The sequence below is a fragment of the Cetorhinus maximus genome, chromosome 5 (assembly GCF_964194155.1).
Source record: "Cetorhinus maximus chromosome 5, sCetMax3.hap1.1, whole genome shotgun sequence".
NCBI classification, from domain to species: Eukaryota; Metazoa; Chordata; class Chondrichthyes; order Lamniformes; family Cetorhinidae; genus Cetorhinus; species Cetorhinus maximus.
The window spans coordinates 164469797-164492505 of NC_135883.1; the positions used below are offsets into that span (position 1 = coordinate 164469797).

General features: G+C 47.9%; 1 protein-coding gene across 1 annotated transcript in view; it reads left to right on the top strand.

The window, feature by feature from the left end:
• Nucleotides 1-22709, top strand: part of galnt14 (UDP-N-acetyl-alpha-D-galactosamine:polypeptide N-acetylgalactosaminyltransferase 14 (GalNAc-T14)) — a gene marked incomplete at its 5' end in the record, with an annotated part of 107798 nt that overhangs the window by 31325 nt on the left and 53764 nt on the right. The window contains 4 exons of the mRNA XM_078542877.1: nucleotides 9524-9591; nucleotides 15488-15553; nucleotides 16637-16758; nucleotides 19469-19556. Of these exons, the coding sequence (XP_078399003.1) occupies nucleotides 9524-9591; nucleotides 15488-15553; nucleotides 16637-16758; nucleotides 19469-19556 (344 nt within the window). The remainder of the gene's footprint in view (nucleotides 1-9523; nucleotides 9592-15487; nucleotides 15554-16636; nucleotides 16759-19468; nucleotides 19557-22709) is intronic.

Consider the following 22709-nt stretch of genomic DNA (forward strand, 5'->3'; position numbering starts at 1 on the left):
GCTAAGCTAACTTACTTGAAGGTTAATACTAAGTCGGATCTTGATTCTTAATCTATAGCTAAACCTGAAAAGCACTTACCAGAATTTACCACGTGAACCTAATTTGCTACTGACTCAAACAAGCTGTCAAATAACTGTCAACACTATCAAGGAACTGCCAAAGGATACTTGGTGCATTAGCATGAAGGAGCTGAGGGCAAAGGGTGGTGGGTGGGAGGGCATGGGTTGGCACGAGTTGGCACTAAGTTGCATAGAGGCTATAAAGGGCCATGGGTATATGGGGGCATAGGAGCCATGAGGGGCCATGGGGGTGGGTAGAGGGGCATGGGTTGGCTTAGGGGGTATATGGGCCATGAGTTACACTCACACACCCACATGCACCCATAAACATACATTCACCCACAAACACCCACACAAACATACAAACACACATGCTCAGACACACACACACATACATACACACACATACATACATACACAGAAAGACACGCACATACAGAAGCAAAGAGACACACACACATACACACAGACAGACAAAGAGACGCACACACATACACAGACAAAGAGGCGCACACACACACACACACACACACAATGTGCACACACACAGACAAAGAGACACATACAGACACAGACACACACAGAGACACACACACACACACACACACACACAGACAAAGAGACATGCACACACGCAGACAGGCACACACAGACAGACAGGCACATACAGACAGACACACGCAGACACGCAGCCAGATGAGGAGGTAACAAGTGTGAAAGGTTAATTACAGAGGGCATCACACCCGTGCACTCCCCGCAGCTCCCTGGTGAAACAACATGACAGTTCAAAGATACGTGGGGAATGTGTGAGACCAACAGTGTCTGACAGCATCTGCACGTTTAAACCTTGATGTCATCGGTCTGAAATTCCCAATAGCCTCCCCAAATAGAGCAGTCCGATACTGTTCACTCTCCATATCCCTCTTCCAGTTTCACAATCTCAATTTTAAATATCTCCAAATTTCCCTTAAAAGAGGCAATCAGCTATTCCCAGTGAAAAAGCATTCAGCAACCCGTGTACAGGAATCTCACTACATCCTCTCAATGGTTATTTTAAATTTGTTGATAGCTGATTACTAATTCCCTGTTGCTGTCAGGAATGGTACTGTGACCCTCGCTGATCAGTGTGCTGCAGGAATGGTACTGTAACCCTCGCTGATCAGTGTGCTGCAGGAATGGTACTGTGACCCTCGCTGATCAGTGTGCTGCAGGAATGGTACTGTAACCCTCGCTGATCAGTGTGCTGCAGGAATGGTACTGTAATCCTCGCTGATCAGTGTGCTGTCAGGAATGGTACTGTGACCCTCGCTGATCAGTGTGCTGCAGGAATGGTACTGTGCCCCTCGCTGATCAGTGTGCTGCAGGAATGGTACTGTAATCCTCGCTGATCAGTGTGCTGCAGGAATGGTACTGTGCCCCTCGCTGATCAGTGTGCTGCAGGAATGGTACTGTGCCCCTCGCTGATCAGTGTGCTGCAGGAATGGTACTGTGACCCTCGCTGATCAGTGTGCTGCAGGAATGGTACTGTAACCCTCGCTGATCAGTGTGCTGCAGGAATGGTACTGTAACCCTCGCTGATCAGTGTGCTGCAGGAATGGTACTGTAACCCTCGCTGATCAGTGTGCTGCAGGAATGGTACTGTAATCCTCGCTGATCAGTGTGCTGTCAGGAATGGTACTGTGACCCTCGCTGATCAGTGTGCTGCAGGAATGGTACTGTAACCCTCGCTGATCAGTGTGCTGTCAGGAATGGTACTGTAACCCTCGCTGATCAGTGTGCTGCAGGAATGGTACTGTGACCCTCGCTGATCAGTGTGCTGCAGGAATGGTACTGTGACCCTCGCTGATCAGTGTGCTGTCAGGAATGGTACTGTAATCCTCGCTGATCAGTGTGCTGCAGGAATGGTACTGTAATCCTCGCTGATCAGTGTGCTGCAGGAATGGTACTGTGCCCCTCGCTGATCAGTGTGCTGCAGGAATGGTACTGTAACCCTCGCTGATCAGTGTGCTGCAGGAATGGTACTGTAACCCTCGCTGATCAGTGTGCTGCAGGAATGGTACTGTAACCCTCGCTGATCAGTGTGCTGCAGGAATGGTACTGTGCCCCTCGCTGATCAGTGTGCTGCAGGAATGGTACTGTAACCCTCGCTGATCAGTGTGCTGCATGCCTAATGATATCCTATTCCCAGCTGACAAGGGGCCATGAGCGCAGCAGCCTGCCTGTGTGACACACCTACAGCAGGGCTGCTGCTTACGAAACACCCAGTGCAGGACAGGCCCCTACACAGATGGAGCAAAGGAAAGAGTCAGTGAGACACACTTAACACTTGCTCCCCGGCCTGTGTGGGTTACGGTTTATCATCCTTGTTTTCAGGTTGCTCCAGCCCCACATCCCTCCCTATCTCTGTAATCTCCTCCAGTCCCACATCCCTCCCTATCTCTGTAATCTCCTCCAGTCCCACATCCCTCCCTATCTCTGTAATCTCCTCCAGTCCCACAATCCTCCCCATCTCTGTAATCTCCTCCAGCCCCACAACCCTCCCTATCTCTGTAATCTCCTCCAGTCCCACATCCCTCCCTATCTCTGTAACCTCCTCCAGTCCCACATCCCTCCCTATCTCTGTAATCTCCTCCAGTCCCACATCCCTCCCTATCTCTGTAATCTCCTCCAGTCCCACATCCCTCCCTATATCTGTAATCTCCTCCAGTCCCACATCCCTCCCTATCTCTGTAATCTCCCCCAATCCCACATCCCTCCCTATCTCTGTAACCTCTCCCAGCCTCACAAGCCTGCGAACTCTTGACTTCACCATTGCTGGTCTCTTGGTCATCCTCGATTTTAATTGCTCCACGTTTGGTGGCTGTGCCTTCAACTGCCCCGGCCCTAACCTCTGGCTTAGCTTCCCTCCACCTCTCTCCCTCTCTCTGCTCCCATAAATTGCTACTTCAAACCTCCTTCTTTGACCAAGCTTTAGGCTACCTGTGGTATTGTTTTCAAACAGTTTTTGACATTGAGCATCATAAGGAGATATTAAGCATTCGCTGCTAACATGGCTCAGTGACAAACACTGTTTGATAACAACAACTACAATATTTATGTTGCAGCTTTGATAGGAATAGGATATCCGAAGGCACTTTACATGAATGTTATAAAGCAAAATTTGACACTGAGCTACATGAGGCGATATTTGGGCAGATCATAGAATCAGAATGGTTGCGGTGCAGGAGGCCATTTGGCCTGGCAAGCCCTTGCTGGCCCTCTGAAGGAGTAATTCACCTAGTGCCACTCCCCTGCCTTCTCCTCGTAGCTCTGCATATATTTCCCTTCAGACAATGATCCAATCCCCTATCGACAGCCTCAGTTGAACTTGCTCCACCACGCTCTCGGGCTGTGTATCCCAGATGTTACACAATTGCTGTGTGAGAAAGTTTTCCTCATGTTGCCATTGCTTCTTTTGCCAATTATCTTAAATCTGTGCCCTCTCGTTCTCCATCCTATCACCAATAGGAACAGTTTCTCCCTACATACTCATGATTTTGAATACCTCTAACAAATCTCCTGTCAACTTTCTCTTCTCCAAGAATAGTCCCGACATCTCCAACTTTCTACGTAACTGAACCATTCTCATGAATCTTTTCTGCACTCTCTCTAATGGTTTCTCATCTTTCCAAACTATGGTGCTCAGAACTGGGTGCCATACTCTAGTTGAGGCTGAACCAGTGTTCTATACAAGTTTAATATAACTTCCTTGCTTTTATACTCTATTACCGCATTGATGAAGTCTAGGGTACCATTTGCTTTATTAACTGCGCTCTCAGCCTGTCCTGCCATCTTCAATAATTTATGCACATATACACTCAGGTCCCTCTGCTCCTGCACACCCTTTAGAGTTGTACCCTTTATTTTATGTTGCCTCTCTGAATTCTTTCTACCAAAATGAATCACTTCACACTTCTCTACATTAAATTTCATCTGCCACTTGTCCACCCATTCCACCAACCTCTCTCTATCTTTTTGAAGTTCTACATTATCCATCTCATGGTTCTCAATATTTCGAAGTTTCGTATCATCCACAAATTTTGAAGCTGTGCCCTCTACGCCAAGGTCTAGGTCATTAATATATATCGGGAAGAGCAGGGGTCCCAACACTGACCCCTGGGGAACTTCACTGTAAACCTTCCTCCTGTCGGACAAACAGCCATTCGCCATCAGTCTTTGTTTCGTGTCTCTCAGCCAATTTTGTATCCACGTTGCTATTGTCCTTTTTATTCCATGAGCTCTAACTTTGCTCACAAGTCTGTTGTGTGGCACTTGACTAAATGCCTTCTGGAAGTCCATGTATACCATATCCCTGGGCCTGTTTTGACCCCAGCTTTCTACTGTTCAACATGTTAATTTACTCAGGCTGATGAACAAGTATCTGCTTCTCCTTTTGTCAGTATTCATAGGAACATAGATACAGGAGAAGGCCATTCAGCCCATCGAGTCTGCTCCACCATTCAATATGATCAACAGCGTTGCACTCATCAACCCTCTCTGTTACCTCATCAAAAAAAAACTCCAGCAAGTTGGTTAAACATGATTTTCCCTGAACGCACCTGAATGCTGGCTTTCCTTAATTGACCTGCGTTTGCCCAAGTGACTTAATTTTGTTCTGAATTATTGTTTCTGGCAGTTTCCCACCACTGAACTTAAACTGACTGACCTGTAGTTGCTGGGTTTATCTGAAGCCCTTTTTTGAACAAGAATGTAATGTTTGCAATTCTCCAGTCCTCTGGCACCACCTGAGTCTAAGGAAGACTGAAAGATTATGGCCAGTGCCCCTGCAATTTCCTCTCTTAACTCCCCTCAGCATCCTCAGATACATCTCATCCTGTCCTGGTGATCAACTTTGAATATACACAGCCTATCCAATACCTCTTCCTTATCAATCTTAAACCCTTCTAATGGCTGAATTGCCTCCACTTTCACCATGACATGGGCAGTATCCTCTTCCTTGGTAAAGACTACACCAGCACCATCTGTCTCTCCCAATATTCTTTGCACCTTGGTATCCCTCTCCATCTAGCATGACCTCTGAACCCCCACCTCTGGTCAAGTTAGTTTACAAAGTCAAATAAGTTGGTTTTAAGGAGTGCCTTGAAACACCTTGGGGCAGTTTATTACATTAAGGGCATTATTTCTTTTATTCTTTCTCAGGATGTGGGTGTCATTGGCTGGGCCAGCATTTATTGCCCATCCCTAACTGCCCTTGAGAAGGCGGTGCTGAGCTGCCTTCTTGAACCGTTGAACTATATAAATGTAAGTGGTTGTAGTTTGTGAGTCCTCTTCCCCACGCTGAGAGATAATTACTCACCAGCCGACTATCTGTGAAGCCCCGATCACCAAAAGACATGGGCCTGAATTTTTCCCTTGCTGCCATCCGAAGAGTTCCCCGCCGATTCCACGTGCCCAGCAGCCACTTCACGCTGGAGTGAGCGTCAAGTGGCTGCAGGCAGGACTTCCACCCCTCGCTCGGGAGGACGTTCCACCTTAGACAGATTGTCCGTCAGCACTCCAGCCCCTGCAGCAACAAGAGCTTCAATGGACTGACGAGGGAAGTACACCAACACGCCTGGGACTATGTCCCGGAACCGGAGGGCAAGGTTAATTTAAGGGGTCCTAGGGGTAGGGAAGTCCTGGGTGGGGTACAAAGGGGGCAATTGGGGTGTCAGGGGAAAGGCTGGTGGTGGGGGGTTGGGGGAAAGGAGGTCCAGCAGTCACAGGGCCTTAAGTGGGAGGGGTGCTGGCAGTCAGAAGGGGCTTCTGATAGAGGTGCCCCCACCCCACTTCCTGACCTAGATCTAGGACCGCTCTTTTTCGGGCTTCCCCCCCCACCACCTGCAAGTTAATCTTCCCGCCAGCCTAAAAATTGAGGCTGAGTGGGAAATGGCCCTTAAGTGGTTTATGCTCTCTCTCCTGATGCAATTCTGGCTATAGTCACCAACAGCACATGTGCCCTCGAAGGACAAGGGCAGCAGACACATGGGGAACACCACCACCTTCAAATTTCGCTCCAAACCACTCACCATCCTGACTTGGAAATATATCGCCGTTCCTTCACTGTCGTTGGGTCAAAGTCCTGGAACTCCCTCCCTCCCTAACAGCACTGTGGACTGGACTGCAGCGGTTCAAGAAGGCAGCTCACCGCCACCTTCTCAAGGGCAACTAAGGATGGGCAATAAATGCTGGCCTAGCCAGAGAAGCCCACATCCCGTGAATGAATAGATATAAAAAAGTGGAGGTTTTGAATTTTTAAAGGACACTGCGTTCCCCATTCAGTTTGTACGTGACTGTGTGCAGTTTGTCAGCCAGATAGGTATTCTTGAGTTAAATATGTAAGGGGTTAATTTTATTGTGCTAAAACCCACCCAGGTAAAACTATTAAAAACGTTAAAAAAATACACAGATACATCCTATTTCCCAGTCACAAACACGCAGGCCAGGATTCTACAGCTCCTCCCACCCGGCCGGATGTTACGGTTCTGCCGAATTGAATGGAGATTTAAATGGCTTGCAGCATCTGTCGGTGGGAGACAGGCCGTGGTGGGATCATAAAATCCTGGCCACAATCAAACCCCACGCATGCAGAATAGCGTACAGCTTTACAGGGTATCAGATGTTAAACTCGGCCAAGTAAGATGTGGGTAAAAAGGTAAAGTCAGGAAAGGTTCACTGATTGTGTCCGGACTCTGGTTCTTCGCTGAAGCCATTGCTTTTCAGTCGTGGCTGATTGAGACCCTTTCCCCCTGAAATCACTTGTAGAAATTCCAGCTGTTTTTTAGTAGAATCTCTGGTTGCTGCACGGACGTAGATGCTTTTCTCAGCAGAGCGGGGCGCAGACCTAGATGAAATCTTGCAGGAAGAGGGAGGGAGGGAGACCCCCACGTGTTCTCTGCTTAGATCCCAGCTCCAGCGTCCACACAAAAGGTTGTCTCACGTAATCTCTGTCCGTATCGGCTGTATATTCCAAAGAATATAGAGGACTAGCTCATGCCTTGCATGGCTTCCCTTTAGCCACGGTTTCATTCCCGAGGCGATTTTTAAAAAAAATATCCCAGCCATGAACTCATGAATGACCCATCCACCACCTTGATGAGATAGGAAGGAGCTGGTGACACCTCCAGGGGGTGCTATTGTATCTGTTGGGGTGACGTTAGTGGCGATCTTTCAGGAATCACTGGAGTCAGGGAGGGTCCCAGAGGACTGGAAAATCGCTAATGTAACCCCCCTGTTTAAGAAGGGAGTGAGGCAAAAGATGGGAACTTACAGGCCGATTAGCCTGACCTCGGTCGTTGGTAAGATTTTAGAGTCCATTATTAAGGATGAGATTTCAGAATACTTGGAAGTCCATGGTAAAATCAGGCAAAGTCAGCATGGTTTCATCAAGGGGAGGTCATGCCTGACAAATCTGTTAGAATTCTTTGAGGAGGTAACGAGTAGGTTAGACAAAGGAGAGCCAATGGATGTTATCTACTTGGACTTCCAGAAGGCCTTTGACAAGGTGCCGCACAGGAGGCTGCTCAGTAAGATAAGAGCCCATGGTGTTAGAGGCAAGGTACTAGCCTGGATAGAAGATTGGCTGTCTGGCACGATGCAGAGAGTCGGGATAAGGGGATCCTTCTCAGGATGGTGGCCGGTGACTAGTGGAGTTCCGCAGGGGTCAGTGTTGGAACCACAACTTTTCACTTTATACATTAATGATCTAGATGAAGGAATTGAGGGCATCCTGGCTAAGTTTGCAGATGATATAAAGATAGGTGGAGGGACAGGTAATATTGAGGAGGCGGGGAGGCTGCAGAAGGGTTTGGACAAGTTAGGAGAATGGGCAAAGAAGTGGCAGATGGAATACAACGTGGGGAAGTGTGAGGTCATGCACTTTGGTAGGAAGAAAAGAGGCATAGACTATTTTCTAAATGGGGAGAGAATTCAGAAATCTGGAGTGCAAAGGGACTTGGGAGTCCTAGTCCAGGATTCTCTTAAGGTTAACTTGCAGGTTGAGTCGGTAGTTAGGAAGGCAAATGCAATGTTGGCATTTATTTTGAGAGGACTAGAATATAAAAGTAGGGATGTGCTGCTGAGGCTTTATAAGTCTCTGGTCAGACCACATTTAGAATATTGTGAGCAATTTTGGGCCCTGTATCTCAGGAAGGATGTGCTGGCCCTAGAGAGGTTCACGAGAATGATCCCAGGAATGAAAGGCTTAACATATGAGGAACGTTTGAGGACTCTGGGTCTATACTCGATGGAATTTAGAAGGATGAGGGGGATCTGACTGAAACTTATAGAATACTGAAAGGCCTGGATAGAGTAGACGTGGGGAAGATGTTTCCATTAGTAGGAGAGATTAGGACCTGAGGGCACAGCCTCAGAGTAAAGGGAAGACCTTTTAGAACAGAGATGAGGAGAAACTTCTTTAGCCAGAGAGTGGTGAATCTATGGAATTCATTCTGTGGAGGCCAGGTCATTGAGTGTATTTAGAACCGAGATAGATAGGTTCTTGATTGGTAAGGGGATCAAAGGTTACGGGGAGAAGGTGGGAGAATGGGGTTGAGAAACTTATCAGCCACGATTGAATGGCGGAGCAGACTTGATGGGCCGAATGGCCTAATTTCTGCTCCTATGTCTTCTGGTCTTATATCTTCAAGGAATGGAACATAACTTTATATATATATATATATATATACACCAGCTGATGCAATTACAAATTAATATTCTGTATAGCACATCTTTGTAACAGTTTTCTCTTGCTTTTTTATTAACTGACAGCAAGACAGAGCCAGGGAGGGCTATGGAGGTAGCTTATCCACAGCAATAATAGCCCTTGATTAGAATGATCATGCCTGTTGAATTAATGTGGCACTTTCACTGCTGCTCTGAACGCTGGGGTAAACCCTCATTGCAATCTCATACCACAGGAAGCAGGACAGAAACAGCCACAGAATGCAGTCTATTTAGGAGGGAGATCACAGACCTCAGATTGGGCATTAAATTGCTCCAGCTGAAACTTCCTCGAATGGGTGGGTGAATGGCCGGGTAGCCACCACTGATGGGTTAGTTGTAATTAGGAGGCTGGTTACTGTTGGGAAACTGATTGTGATTGGTTAACTGGCTGCCATTGGTAGACTGGTTGTGATTGGTAAGATGGCTGCCATTGGTTGTGATTGGTAAGCTGGCTGCCATTGGTTGTAATTGGTAAGCTGGCTGCCATTGGTTGTAATTGGTAAGCTGGCTGCCATTGGTTGTAATTGGTTGTAATCGGCAGGCTGGTTGTAATCAATAGACCCGTTACAAAACCCATAATCAAATGAGTCAGGTGAATTTTTTGACTTCGATTTTCTCCTGTGCTAAGATGTAACATTCCACATACCACAGGAAGTCATTACTGACTAATTGAAATGCTTCTATCTTGTTTCCATGACAGTGTGCTGAATCGGAGTCCTGCCTACCTCATCCATGAAATCATTCTAGTCGACGACTTCAGTGAGGACCGTACGTATTGGATAACCTCCAGACTGACCTTTCCTTTAACCACTCTGGGTAACAGAAGAAGTTCACATCTCATTGTCGTAGAGGCTGTACATCATTTAAAAGGAAATTGGATTAAATATATGAAAATGAAGTATATGGGGAAAGGGAAGAGTGATAGAGCCCAGTTGAAGAATTAACACTTGCACTGGTACAATGGGCTGAATGGCCTCATTCTGTGATGTAATGTTTAGCTTTCTATCTATTCCTTTAGTAACGGTTTTACTGACTAATCAACACTGTTGTAAAGTGTTATATGAAAGCTGTAGCATTGATCAGTTGATCAGTTAGCGAATGTAATATTTTGTAGAGAATAGAAGGCGGAGACACAGTTGTCAGACAGACTTCAGGAACTTACTCCACAGTGCCATTGACTGGACAGAGCCTACAACTGCTTTGTTCTGGCAAGTTGGTAATTCCCATAGACTCCAGGATTATTGAGAATTCCCATAATGTCGAGGATCTTGAGGATTCCCATAGACTCTGAGACATTGAGAACTCCCATATTCTCTGGGACTTTGGGAACCTCTGTAGACGCCAAGATTTTGGGAATTCCGGTAGACTCTGTGACATTGGGAATTCCCATGGACTCTGGGACATTGGGAATTCCCAATGTCTCAGAGCCTGTCGTGTTACCCAATCTTCCAGAGTCTATGGATATTCCCAATGTCCCAGAGGCTCTGGGATTTCCCAATATCCCAGAGGCTACGGTAATTCCCAATGTCCCAGAGACTCTGGTAATTCCCAATGTCCCAGATCTACGTTAATTTCCAATGCCCTAGAGTCTATGGGTATTCCCAAAGTCCCAGAGTGTATGAGAAATCCCAACATTTTGGCGTCTACAGCGGTTCCCAAAATCCCAGAGTCTCTGGGAGTTCTCAATGTCTCAGAGTTTATGGGAATCCTCAACATCCTCGACTTTATGGGAATTCACAACAATCCTAGAGTCTATGGGAATTACCAACTTGCCAGAACAATGCAGTTACAGGCTCTGTCCAGTCAATTCACAATGTCCCAGGGACTTTGGGAATTCCCATAGACTCTGGGACATTGGAAATTCCCATTGACTCTGGGACATTGGGAATTCCCATGGACTCCCAGATGTTGAGAGTTACCATGGACTGTGGGAGATTGGGAATTCCCATAGATTCAGGCACATTGGGAATTCCCATAGACTCTGAGACATTGGGAATGGCCATAGTCTCTGGGACACTGAAAATTACCAAGACTCTGGGAGAATCAGAAGTCCCATAGACTCTGGGACATTGGTAATTCCCATAGACTCCCGGATGTTGAGAATTACCAGGGACTCTGGGACATGGGAATTCTCAGACTCCAGGATATTGGGAATTCACATAGATTCAGGGGCATTGGGAATATCCATAGACTCTGGGAAATTGGGAATTCCCATGGTGTCTGTGACATTCAGAATTCCCATCGACTCTGGGACATTGGGAATACCCATAGATTCAGAGATGTCAGGAATTCCAATAGACTTTGGGACATTGGGAATTCCCATAGATTCTGGGACATTTGGAATTCCCATAGACTTTGAGACTTTGGGAATTCCCATAGTCACTGGGACATTGGGAATACTGATAGTCTCTGGGACATTGAGAATTCCCATGGACCCTGATACATTGGGAATACCCATAGATTCTCAGACATTGGGATTGAATTCGCCCAGATCTCGGGTTTCCCACAGGTGCAGGGTGCGATCGATGCACTCAGGTGGCGCTCAGATCTCCATCGCAACACACGATGGACTACATCAGCTGCAAGGGATTCCATTCGCTGAATGTGCAGCTGGTGTGCGACCACCACAAACACATCCTGTAGGTGTGCGCACGGTTTCCAGGGCGTGTCCACGGCTCCTACATCCTCAGTTGGTCACAGATTCCTGGAGTCTTCCAGGGTCCACAGAGACTGCAGGGTTGGATCCTCGGGGACAAGGGCTACCCACAGAGGCTGTGGCTGATGACACCCGTATGGTGGCCTCAGACTGCAGCAGAGTGATGCTATAGTGAGGCTCATGCAGCAGCTCGTAACTTGGTGGAGCAAACCATCGGGATGCTGAAGATGAGGTTCTAGAGCCTGGACCTGTCTGGCGGAGCCCTGCAATACAGTCCCCAGAGGGTGTCACACATCGTCATCATCTGCTGTGCCCTTTACAACCTGGCACTGCAACGGGGAGAGGAGCTGGCTGAGGAGGAGATGGAGGAGCTGGAGGTCTCCTCTGATGAGGGGGGACGCCAACAGGGATGAGGCTGAGAAGGTCCTCGGAGGTGATGGTGACGGGGATGAGGCCCTCATACTGGTCAGACGAGGCAGGTGCAGTCGGGAGGCCCTTATAGCTGCTATATTTGTGGAAGATGATGATGACATGCAGTGAGGAGACACCATAGATCCTCACGTTGTATCTGTGAACGTTTGACTCCAGTCTGGCTTATGACAGCGCGAATATCCTCTGTGAGAATGCTCCTGTCATGGAGACGCAGTGGAGGCCCTAACAGTCGCTCGATTGCAGGAGGATGATGACGACATGCAGTGAGGACACTCCATAGATCTTCACACAGCCTCTGAGAATGTCTGACTCCCGTCTGGCCGAGGGCAGATCGCTTGCGCTCTGTGATCAGAGTCATATCATAGAGACACCGCCATGAAACTTTAGAAGTCCTGATGCTTTGTCAGCCTTCAGCACCTGAGCCCTTCAGGAGCACAGCATCACTGGTCACAGATGCTGAAGAGATGGGGACCAGCCCCACCTTAAAGGTGCTGAGAGCTCACAGAGAGAATGAGAGAGCTCTGTGGTGCCTGCCCACTACATTCTGGCAGCAATGACCAGCACCGCCGAGGCACAGGCATCAGTAATGTGTCCAGGGAGTGGGAGTGAGAAGTCGGACCATCACCTTGGTCTGAAGGCTGCACAGAGCACAGGGAAGAGGACCTGGACTGAGACACCTGCCTTTATCTTGTGCAGAAAGGTTTCACATCTGAGTGACAAGAACAGTGCTCGTCAGAACAAGGAGACACAGGCAGGGAGACATTCTTGGGAGTTTATTTATAATAGTGAACAGTATTTACAAGTGATTAACACCCATGACCAGGCTGTGCAACTAATTCTCTTTAACTGTACTAACCCTGCTGCTACGTCTTGGTGCTCCCCCGACATTCACAGCGGAGGTGGAGGCAGCCTGCTGACTGTCACACCCTGTCTGTGATGACCTTGGCAGGTGTCCTCTGGTGGGCCGAGACTTGGAGGGCCCTGGCCTGCTTTCGGGCTCCTGCTGTGTGGCAGTAACCCCCTCCTCGGCCTGTGGAGCTGGAGCTGCTGAGGTCACAGGAAGAGGGGATTCAGATGGGCTGGTCACTCACGGAGTCACCTGGGAGATGGCCCCGGAGCGTACACCTACTGATCCTCCTCCCTATGGCTGCCCGAGTGCCCCAAGCTGACTCCTTGAGCGGAAGGGGTAGCTGGGGTGAGATCGAGCTGCCCAGCACCCCTCACATACACACTGTTGGAGGCCAACTATGGTATCGGTGATGGAGTTAAGCCCGCACAGCAGTGCAGGAGCGACGTCCTGAACAAAGGTCTCTATGGCGGCCGCCATCCTGCCAGTGTTGACCTCGGTGCGTTGCAATGTCGGCGCTATCACCTCAGAGTGAAGATGGACGGATTCCTCCATCGTGCCTTGCAATCTGAGTGCAGCGGACATCCCTTCCTGATATTCCCGAGCTTGTCTTTGCAGCTCCAGCAACTGTGACATGACCGAGTCCAGAGGTTCATCATCTGACTCGGACTCAGCAACGTTCTGGCCTCCAGCAGTCCTCTGAGTGCTGGACACCTGGGAAGCCTCTGCCTCCACCTGTTGTGGATCAGAAAGTGCGATGTGCTCACCAGATTGTGATCCCGAGGCTACTCTAAAGCTAGGCCCCACCGAGGTGTGTGTCTCTGTGCTGGTGGAGGGTGTGGGTGAGCGCTGTGATGAGACTTCAGGGAGGGTGCCTCCAGATTCCTCTCCAGAGGTTTCTTCGGGACTTGATTGGAGGCCCTGGGTCATGGACTCTCTCGGCTGTTTCCCAGATGTGCCTGTGAAAGCAAGGAGAGATAATTAGTGCATGGCAGTGGCCTGTGAAACAGGACACATCACTCACAGCGTGGTTGTCTGATGGATGTTGCACTGCTGTATCCTCACTTGGTAGAGCAGCGCTGACCTCACCATCAGCACAGGAACGGTCCAGATCCTCACCGGCCAGCTGGATGGCTCTGTTTTCAAAGTCGTTGAGGAGCTTGATTTCAGGCATTCCTCCACCGGTCTGTGACCTCTCCCTGTTGTTGTGTGCCAGCTTGTCCTGCATGAATAGAGATGGAGAAAGTGTAAGCAGGACTCCTGCCAGGCCAGATGATAAGTCTGCCTGGCCTGTGTGGGTGGTGAGTGGTGCCACAGATGGGATGAGGACAGTGAAGGTGTGTGTGAGAGAGTGAATGGTGATGTCCCTTGAACTGGCAGTGAGTGAGGGCCCTGTGGGTGTGCGATGGGTTTGTGAGTGTGTGAGTTGGGAGTGATGAGAAGAGTGACTTAACCTGGTGGAACTGAGGAGATCAATCATCCTCTTGTGGCACTGGATGGCTGTCCTTTTTTGCAGGGCATTGGCACTGACCACCGCTGCCACTGCCTCCCAAGCCTGGTTGGTCATGCCGCTGCCCATCCTGCAGCCAGGGCGGGGGTAGAGAACATCGCGTTGGGCCTCCACGGTGTCCAAAAGGCGTTCCAGTGACGCGTCATTAAACTGGGGGCTATGGTCTTTTTGCCTTTCGTGGACATCTCCCTTGCAGTAGCCCTGGGCTGGAAGCGCTGAGATGTGTGTGTGTGGCTGGACTTTAAATATGGCGCCCAGTGTGATGAAGCAGCGAGGTGATGGCGTGGCGGGCGAATCGGAGCCCACCGGCCATGGAAACAGCGTGTTTCCCGGGAATGGATAAATAGTGTGGCAGGTGTGGGATGATACGGTGTGAAAAGCCACCATTGCAGCCTCCCACTACCACACTTAGTGCAAATCTGAGATGTTCCCGCCCCAGATCTCACTTCTCCAAAAATCTATGAATGTTTGTGGTTAATAGAACTTTCAAATCCAAGACCACTAGATTTTTATTTGGTAAGGGCATAAGAGTTAAGGTGGGCAAATGGAATTGAGATGTAGTTCAGCCTTGATCTTATTGACTGAGGCTACAGGTTGGAGGGGCTGAGTGGCCTACTCCTATTCCTATATTCCTGCGTAGCATGGGACCGTGTCCTCAGTCAGTAATGCTTTCAGTCTGAGACAGGAGGTTGTGAGTTCAAGTCCCACTCCAAGACTTGAGCACAAAAAACCAAGACTGTCCCTCAGTGCAGTCGCGAGTAAGTGCTGTACTGTCGGAGGTGCTGTCTTTCAGTTGAGACGTTAAACCTAGTATTTATCCATCAATCAACATCACCAAAAAAAAGCTGATTATCTGAGTCATTATCACTTTGCTGTTTGTGGGAGCTTGCTGTGCACAAATTGGCTGCCCTTTTTCCTACTTAACAATGGCTGTACATCAGAAGTACTTCATTGGCTGTAAAGTACCTTGACACATCCAGTGGGTGTGAAAGGCGCTACGTAAATGCAAGTCTTTCTTTGTGCCTCAAGCCAGTAGGGGATGTGAGATTCACTTGCTCAGTTTTACCTGGTGCTAACCCACAGGTTTCAAGGTTTTCTTAAATTCAATTACGTAACTTGCCAATAGGCTGGAATTTGAACTCTCAAGCTCTGATTGTAGGTCCATTGTCTGAACTCTTACACGGTCAAACCCTGAAAGTGTGCCATTCTTTACCCACAGCTGATGACTGCCAGTTGCTGACCAGACTCCCAAAGGTGAAGTGTTTGAGGAACAAGCAGCGAGAAGGTGAGATGGGAGGTGGCGGTAAATTGTTTGGTTGTTTTACAAGCTCAGTGCTTTCCAGCATTTTCAGTCATTGTTTCACAGTCCCAGCATCCACAGTATTTTGCCTTTTGTTTCACAGACACATCAGTGATACAGGCTGGTCTTGTCAATATGGGCAGCACCTTTACTTAAAGGGGTAGATTCAAGAGGGGTGGGATTGGGGGAAAGGGAGGGGCAGGGTCATGCAAACACCCCATCCTGAGAGACCAAAGACCCCCATTCAAACATCTACTTTCCTCACTCCTCTCCTGAAGATGCTAACCCAAAACTAGAGGTAGTTCCACAGGAGTTCAGGGACCTCGTACTGAGCATGTACTCTTCATGTGCAATTGTTGCCTAGCTATTTGACTATGGAGCACTTCACCTCTCCTCACTCAGCAGCCATGGGTAGGTACCTCCCGGCAGTTGGTTGCGGTGGGGTGGGTGGGGGAGTGGGGTGGATGGTGGGGGAGCGAATCCCAGTGACTGCCTGCCCTTGATCCATGGTACTGAGGCCAGTTAGTGCTCTTGCTGTGCTGCCGAGGTCCAGCTCAGCCATCTTGACAGAGAATGGGGCTGGAAGGTGAGACTTTCCTGGTCTCTGTGCTGGAAAGAAGGGAACGCATTTAAACTAACCACGTGACACCCCAAAGGGCTTTACAGCCAGCTGGTTTCTTGTGAGACAATCTGACAGCAGTCAATCTGTGCACAGCAAGATCTCATAAACAGCGAGTGAGATAGCTGACCAGCTTTTGGGGTTTGCCATTGTGGCACATGGCGTTACTTTCCTCTGTGGCGTTAAAAAGGCCCAGATTGGAGGGATGGAGGGGCGTACTCCGAGAAAGAGGAGGGGCCAATGGAAGGAGCAGATCTGAGAGGGAGTTGGTTGGGCATTAGCGGGTGTCTGAAGTCCCCCCTGGTGAGGGGGGGGGTGGTGGTGGGTGTGTCATAGTCAGACCTATGACAAAAGACTGATTTAAACTATACCTGTCTTGGCACTGGAAGGACTGAAATTGTACAACCTAGTTTCCAGGCTCTGGGCAATGATGTTCTGCTTCTGATCAGGGCTGATCAGGTCCCGGGTCCGAGGTGCAGAAGCGGCTGAAGCTGGAGTACTGACCTTCCTAGACAGTCACTGCGAGGTCAACAAAGATTGGCTGCCTCCCCTTCTACAGCGAACTAAAGAGGTGAGATATATCCTATCACCATCAGAGTAAAATGAGCAATCGACCGTCTCCGTCAGAGTAAAGGGAGTGATTGATCCTGTCTCCGTCAGAGTAAAGGGAGTGATCGATCCTGTCACTGTCAGAGTAAAGGGAGTGATCGATCCTGTCACTGTCAGAGTAAAGGGAGTGATCGATCCTGTCTCCGTCAGAGTAAAGGGAGTGATCGATCCTGTCTCCGTCAGAGTAAAGGGAGTGATTGATCCTGTCTCCGTCAGAGTAAAGGGAGTGCTCGATCCTGTCACTGTCAGAGTAAAGGGAGTGATCGATCCTGTCTCCGTCAGAGTAAAGGGAGTGATCGATCCTGTCTCCATCAGAGTAAAGGGAGTGATCGATCCTGTCACTGTCAGAGTAAAGTTAGTGATCGATCCTGTCTCCGTCAGAGTAAAGGGAGTGCTCGAACCTGTCACTGTCAGAGTAAAGGGAGTGATCGATCCTGTCACTGTCAGAGTAAAGGGAGTGATCGATCCTGTCTCCATCAGAGTAAAGGGAGTGATCGATCCTGTCACTGTCAGAGTAAAGTTAGTGATCGATCCTGTCTCCGTCAGAGTAAAGGGAGTGATCGATCCTGTCTCCGTCAGAGTAAAGGGAGTGATCGATCCTGTCTCCGTCAGAGTAAAGGGAGTGATCGATCCTGTCTCCGTCAGAGAGAGTAAAGGGAGTGATCAATCCTGTCTCCGTCAGAGTAAAGGGAGTGATCGATCCTGTCTCCGTCAGAGTAAAGGGAGTGATCGATCCTGTCTCCGTCAGAGTAAAGGGAGTGATCGATCCTGTCTCCGTCAGAGTAAAGGGAGTGATCGATCCTGTCACACTCAGAGTAAAGGGAGTGATCGATCCTGTCTCCGTCAGAGTAAAGGGAGTGATCGATCCTGTCTCCGTCAGAGTAAAGGGAGTGATCGATCCTGTCTCCGTCAGAGTAAAGGGAGTGATCGATCCTGTCACACTCAGAGTAAAGGGAGTGATCGATCCTGTCACTGTCAGAGTAAAGGGAGTGATCGATCCTGTCTCCGTCAGAGTAAAGGGAGTGATCGATCCTGTCTCCATCAGAGTAAAGGGAGTGATCGATCCTGTCTCCGTCAGAGTAAAGGGAGTGCTAGACCCTGTCTCTGTCAGAGTAAAGGGAGTGATCGACCCTGTCTCTGTCAGAGTAAAGGGAGTGATCGACCCTGTCTCCATCAGAGTAAAGGGAGTGATCGATCCTGTCTCCGTCAGAGTGAAGGGAGTGATCGATCCTGAGACTGTCAGAGTGAAGTGTGTGATATTTACTGCACTGTTCCTGTCAAAAGGGAAAAAGGGAATCGTGTTTCACAAATATTTGGAGTTTTTTGAGGATGTAATTGGTAGGGTAAATAAAGGAGAACCAGTAGATGTAGTTTACCTGGATTTTCCAAAGGTTTTTAACTAGGAGTCACACCAGATCAGTGATCATGGATTCCAGCGTAATATGGATGGAGGATTAGTTAATGGATAGGAAGCTGAGAGTAGGGTTGAAGGGAACATTTTCAAGCTGGCCAGCTATAACTAGTGGAGAACCACAAGGATCAGTACTGGGGCCTCAACTATTTACAGCTATATCAATGGCTAAGCCAAAGAGGCTGAGAGTAAAGCAGCTACATTTGCTGATGGTACAAAGCTAGGTGGGAAGGTAAACAGTGAGGAGGACACAGAGGCTGCATGGAGATATAGACAGGTTAATTGAGTGGGAAACATGATGGTAGCTGGAGTATGATGTGGCTAAGTGTGAGATTATTCACTCTGGGCAGAAGAATAAAAAAGCAGGATATTTTTTGAAAGGCTTGAATCTTTTAAATATTGTTATTCAGACACTTGGGCGTGCTTGTTCAAGGAACATAAAAACAGTAAGCTTGTACATCAAGCAATTAGGAAGGCAAATGGCATGTTGGGCTTAATTTCAAGGGGCTTGGTGTACAGGAATAAAGAAGTCTTGCTACAGTTGTACAGGGCTTTAGTGGGACCACACCTGGAATACTGGGCACAGTTTCAGTCTGCATGGTCAAGGTTAGATCGGTTCCTGGGATGAGAGGGTTGCCCTTGAGGCTGAGTGAATTTGGCCTAAACTCTCTGAAGTTTAGAAAAATGAGAAGTAACCTCATTAGAAACACACAAGATTCTGAAGGGGCTTGACAGGGTAGACACTGAGAGGTTGTTTCCCCAGGCTGGGGAATCTAGAACACAGGGGCATAGCCTCAGGATAAGGGGGTCCATCAATTAGGACTGTGGTGAGGAGAAATTTCTTCATTTTGAGAGTTTTGAATCTTTGCCCAGAATTCTCTGCCCCCGATTGTTGTGGATGCTCCATCATTGAATACGTTTAATGCTGGGATAGACAGATTTTTGCTCTCTCAGGGAATCAAGGGATATGTGGAGCGGGCGGGAAAATGGAGCTGAAGTCCAAGATCAGCCCTGGTGGTATTGAATGGCGGAGCAGGCTCGGTGGGATGAACAGCCTACCTCGGCTCTCATCGCTTATGGTCTTGTGATACGTCCCATCACGGTCAGAGTAGAGGGAGAGGTACAGCCTGACACTGTGAAAGTAAGAGTCAGAGTTAAGTCCTGTCACACATTATGTAAAGGTGGCTCATGGCCCAGCTTGTAATGTTCCTGTCTGATCATGCCTCTGTCATGTTTAGTTACTGTGCATTCTCTGTGTCAGGACCCAACCCGTGTGCTCAGTCCTGTCATTGACATCATCAACATGGACACCTTCGCTTACGTGGCAGCCTCATCGGACCTGAGGGGAGGTAGGACGGAGAGTCAGCTACAGGAAAATGTATTGCTACTGTATCTTTATCCTGAAATCAATCACACAAGGTGATTCGGAAATGGAGATTGCCATTGAAATGGACCCCAAGCCAGCAGAGGGGAGTTTAGGAGGAACAGATAAAGATGATTGAAATCCAGTTGGAGCAATAGAATTTGAGAAGGTCCCCAACAGGCAGGCTGGCTTAGGAGGATGTATTAGTGAGAAGGGCTGAAGCACTTAAAGGTCTGCTGGCAATGCCGGGGAGGAGCTGGAGGTCGACAACTATGTACGAAGGTTAGACTCTGGGAGCCGGAAGGTGATGGGGGAGGAGGGATAAAACTGGAGGAAGGAACAGAGGTAATGGTGAGGTGAAGCTGTGAAGGAATTTACAGATGATTCCAAGGAATTTAAATTGGTTGGGTTTCAGGTCACTGAGCATGGAGGTGATGGAGGAACAGGTCTTTCTGTGGGACGCGGGACACTTTAGTCAAGTCGAGGGTTGTTGAGGGTGCAGGAAAGAAGTGCAGAGAGAAGGCATTGGAATAATGGAAGTGATAAAAAGCAGGGATAAGCGCTGCAGAGGAGAGGGACTGAGAAATGGATGGAGATGAGTGATAACCAGCCAACTAACAGGAACCAGAGTCAGGATAAATGAATCATTTTTCAGGTTGGCAAACTGTAACTAGTGGAGTGCCACAGGGATCAGTGCTGGGGCCTCAACTATTTACAATCTAAAAAATAAGGCTTATAATTATAAGTGAATTATTGGATGAAGGGACTGACTGTGTTGTAGCCAAATTTGCAGGTGATATAAAGATGAGTAGGAAAGTAAGGTGTGAGGAGCATATAATGAGTCTGCAAAGGAACACAGGTTAAGTGAGCTGGCAAAAATTTGGCAGATGGAGTACAATTTGGGAAAATGTGAAGTTGTTCACTTTGGCAGGAAAAATATTCGTTTGGTAGTGCAGAACTTGAGTATTGCTGAAAAAAGAGACAGGTCGAAGCTTTTCATCTTGCACTCATCAGGACACATGCAAGAATACCATTATAAGAGGGAAAACAACAATTTATACTGCATGTGAGGAGAGTGCTGATTGGTTGGCAAGTGGTGTTGCCATGGAGAATGCACCACTAATGGTGACCGAGAGTTAAATGCCAAGCACTGTTTGAAATTTAATCCAGGCAGCTTGACCATGATTGGTCAAAGTGTTGCCCTGAGGAATGAGTCAGCAAGTGGCTGTCACTTATTTTGTTTAGCTGAAACAGGGGCAGTGTGTGTACATGTTCTTTTTGTCTGCAAAGAACAGGGCCCCGTGTATTAATATGTGTAGCTTCCAGTACACGCAAATGCACCACACTGCGAGCTCAACTGACAATCTTCAATTGGTTGTGAGTGTAATTCTTAGTGCATTGGACAACATTTGCAAAATAATCCTCAATCACAAAATCACATCTAATGTTGGACACTGTATTTTGCATTTTACAAGCACAGGCTGGTTGATGCGGTCTGGACCTTACCTGTTGCAAACAGAGGCTGGGACATACTGTTGATACAATCCGCCAGTCTTTGGGACGTATGGTCTACATACCTAGCATCACACTGGCACTGAAATTCATACACCACATTACTCATTTGTGTGATAGGCAGAACGTCTTTTTGGTTTGACAGCAGCATCCTGTTGGTGGCGAATATCACTCGTGTTGCTCTGCATAGTAGCAGCGTGAAACAGCTGGCTTCACTTGTTACCTTGTCCTTCCAGAATAATCTGAGGTAGACTCGGCACTTTTCAGGGCTGAAAGTGACAGCCTTAGGCCCGTTCATGAATTTGCGTTATATACAGCGTGAAATGATCTGATCAGCGTGGCTATTATCCCACAGGATGTCTTTGATGCTCCTTATTTCAGCATCAAGCTTGCACAGTGAGCAAATAGCTTGGGCCCTATTTATAAGGCTGCCGATAAGGCCAATCTTATAGCATGTGGAACTGTAAGAATCCCAACGCATATATTGACCAGTGAAGGTAGTCTTGCAGTAGACTGTGGTAGAGAACCTCCTGGTCGATTTTTCACCTAGAATGTCAAGGAAGGGGAGTTCATTTGACTGCTCCGTTCCAAAGGTGAATTTGAGCTCAGGATGGAGCCCATTAAGGCATGTAAGGAAATTGATACATGCAGCTGCAGATTTAAATATAGTGAATGTATCGTCCACATATCGGAAATATGTGCTGGGTAGGAGGTTGGGTGTCAGTCCATCGAAGACACGTTTCTCATGGAACCCAACAAAGATGTTTGCGGGAGCTGGACCTAGATGGGATCCCATGGCAACACCATCTATTTGGACATACATGGTGTCATTAAAACTGAGCTCAACTGTAGGAGTTGCTGAGTTCACAAGTTCAGTGAATACTGATTCATGCAATGGTGGTGGGTCTAGATCACCATGATATAATGTTGCAGTGCAAATAGCTATGGTTTCCTTACGTGGAACATTGGTGAATAGGCTAGCAATGTCAAATGAGCACACGGACACAGCACTGTTATCGATATGCAAGTCCTGTATGGTCTTCGCAAGTGTGAAGGAATCCTTTACCATGTATGTGGAAAACTTGGTCAAAACTGGGTGTAACAATTCACCCAACAATTAATTCATGTTGTGCAGAACAGGTCATAGATAAGATGAGGCGTAAAGGGACATCACTTTTATGTGTCTTGGGCAGCCCATACATGCTCAGACATAGCAAGCCCTGAGGACGAATCCTGTCATATATATCACGCGGTGTTCCCCCTTATATTGGTATTCTTGTGAGTGTCCTGATAAGTGGAAGACAAAAAGCTTGGACATGTCTCTTTTCTCAGCAATCCAAAAATAGAAAAGCAGATTATTATTTCAATGGAGAGGCACTGCAGAATTGTGAGGTACAGAGGGATCTGGGTGTCCTTGTACATGAATCACAACAAGTTAGCATGCAGGTACAGCAAGTGGTTAGGAAGGCAAACGGAATGATGGCCTTTATTACAAGGAGAATGGAATATAAAAGTAGGGAAGTCTTGTTACAACTGTACAGGATATTGGTGAGACTGCACTTAGAATACTGTATACAGTTTTGATCTCCTTACTTCAGGAGGGATAGTCTTGCATTGGAGGCAGTTC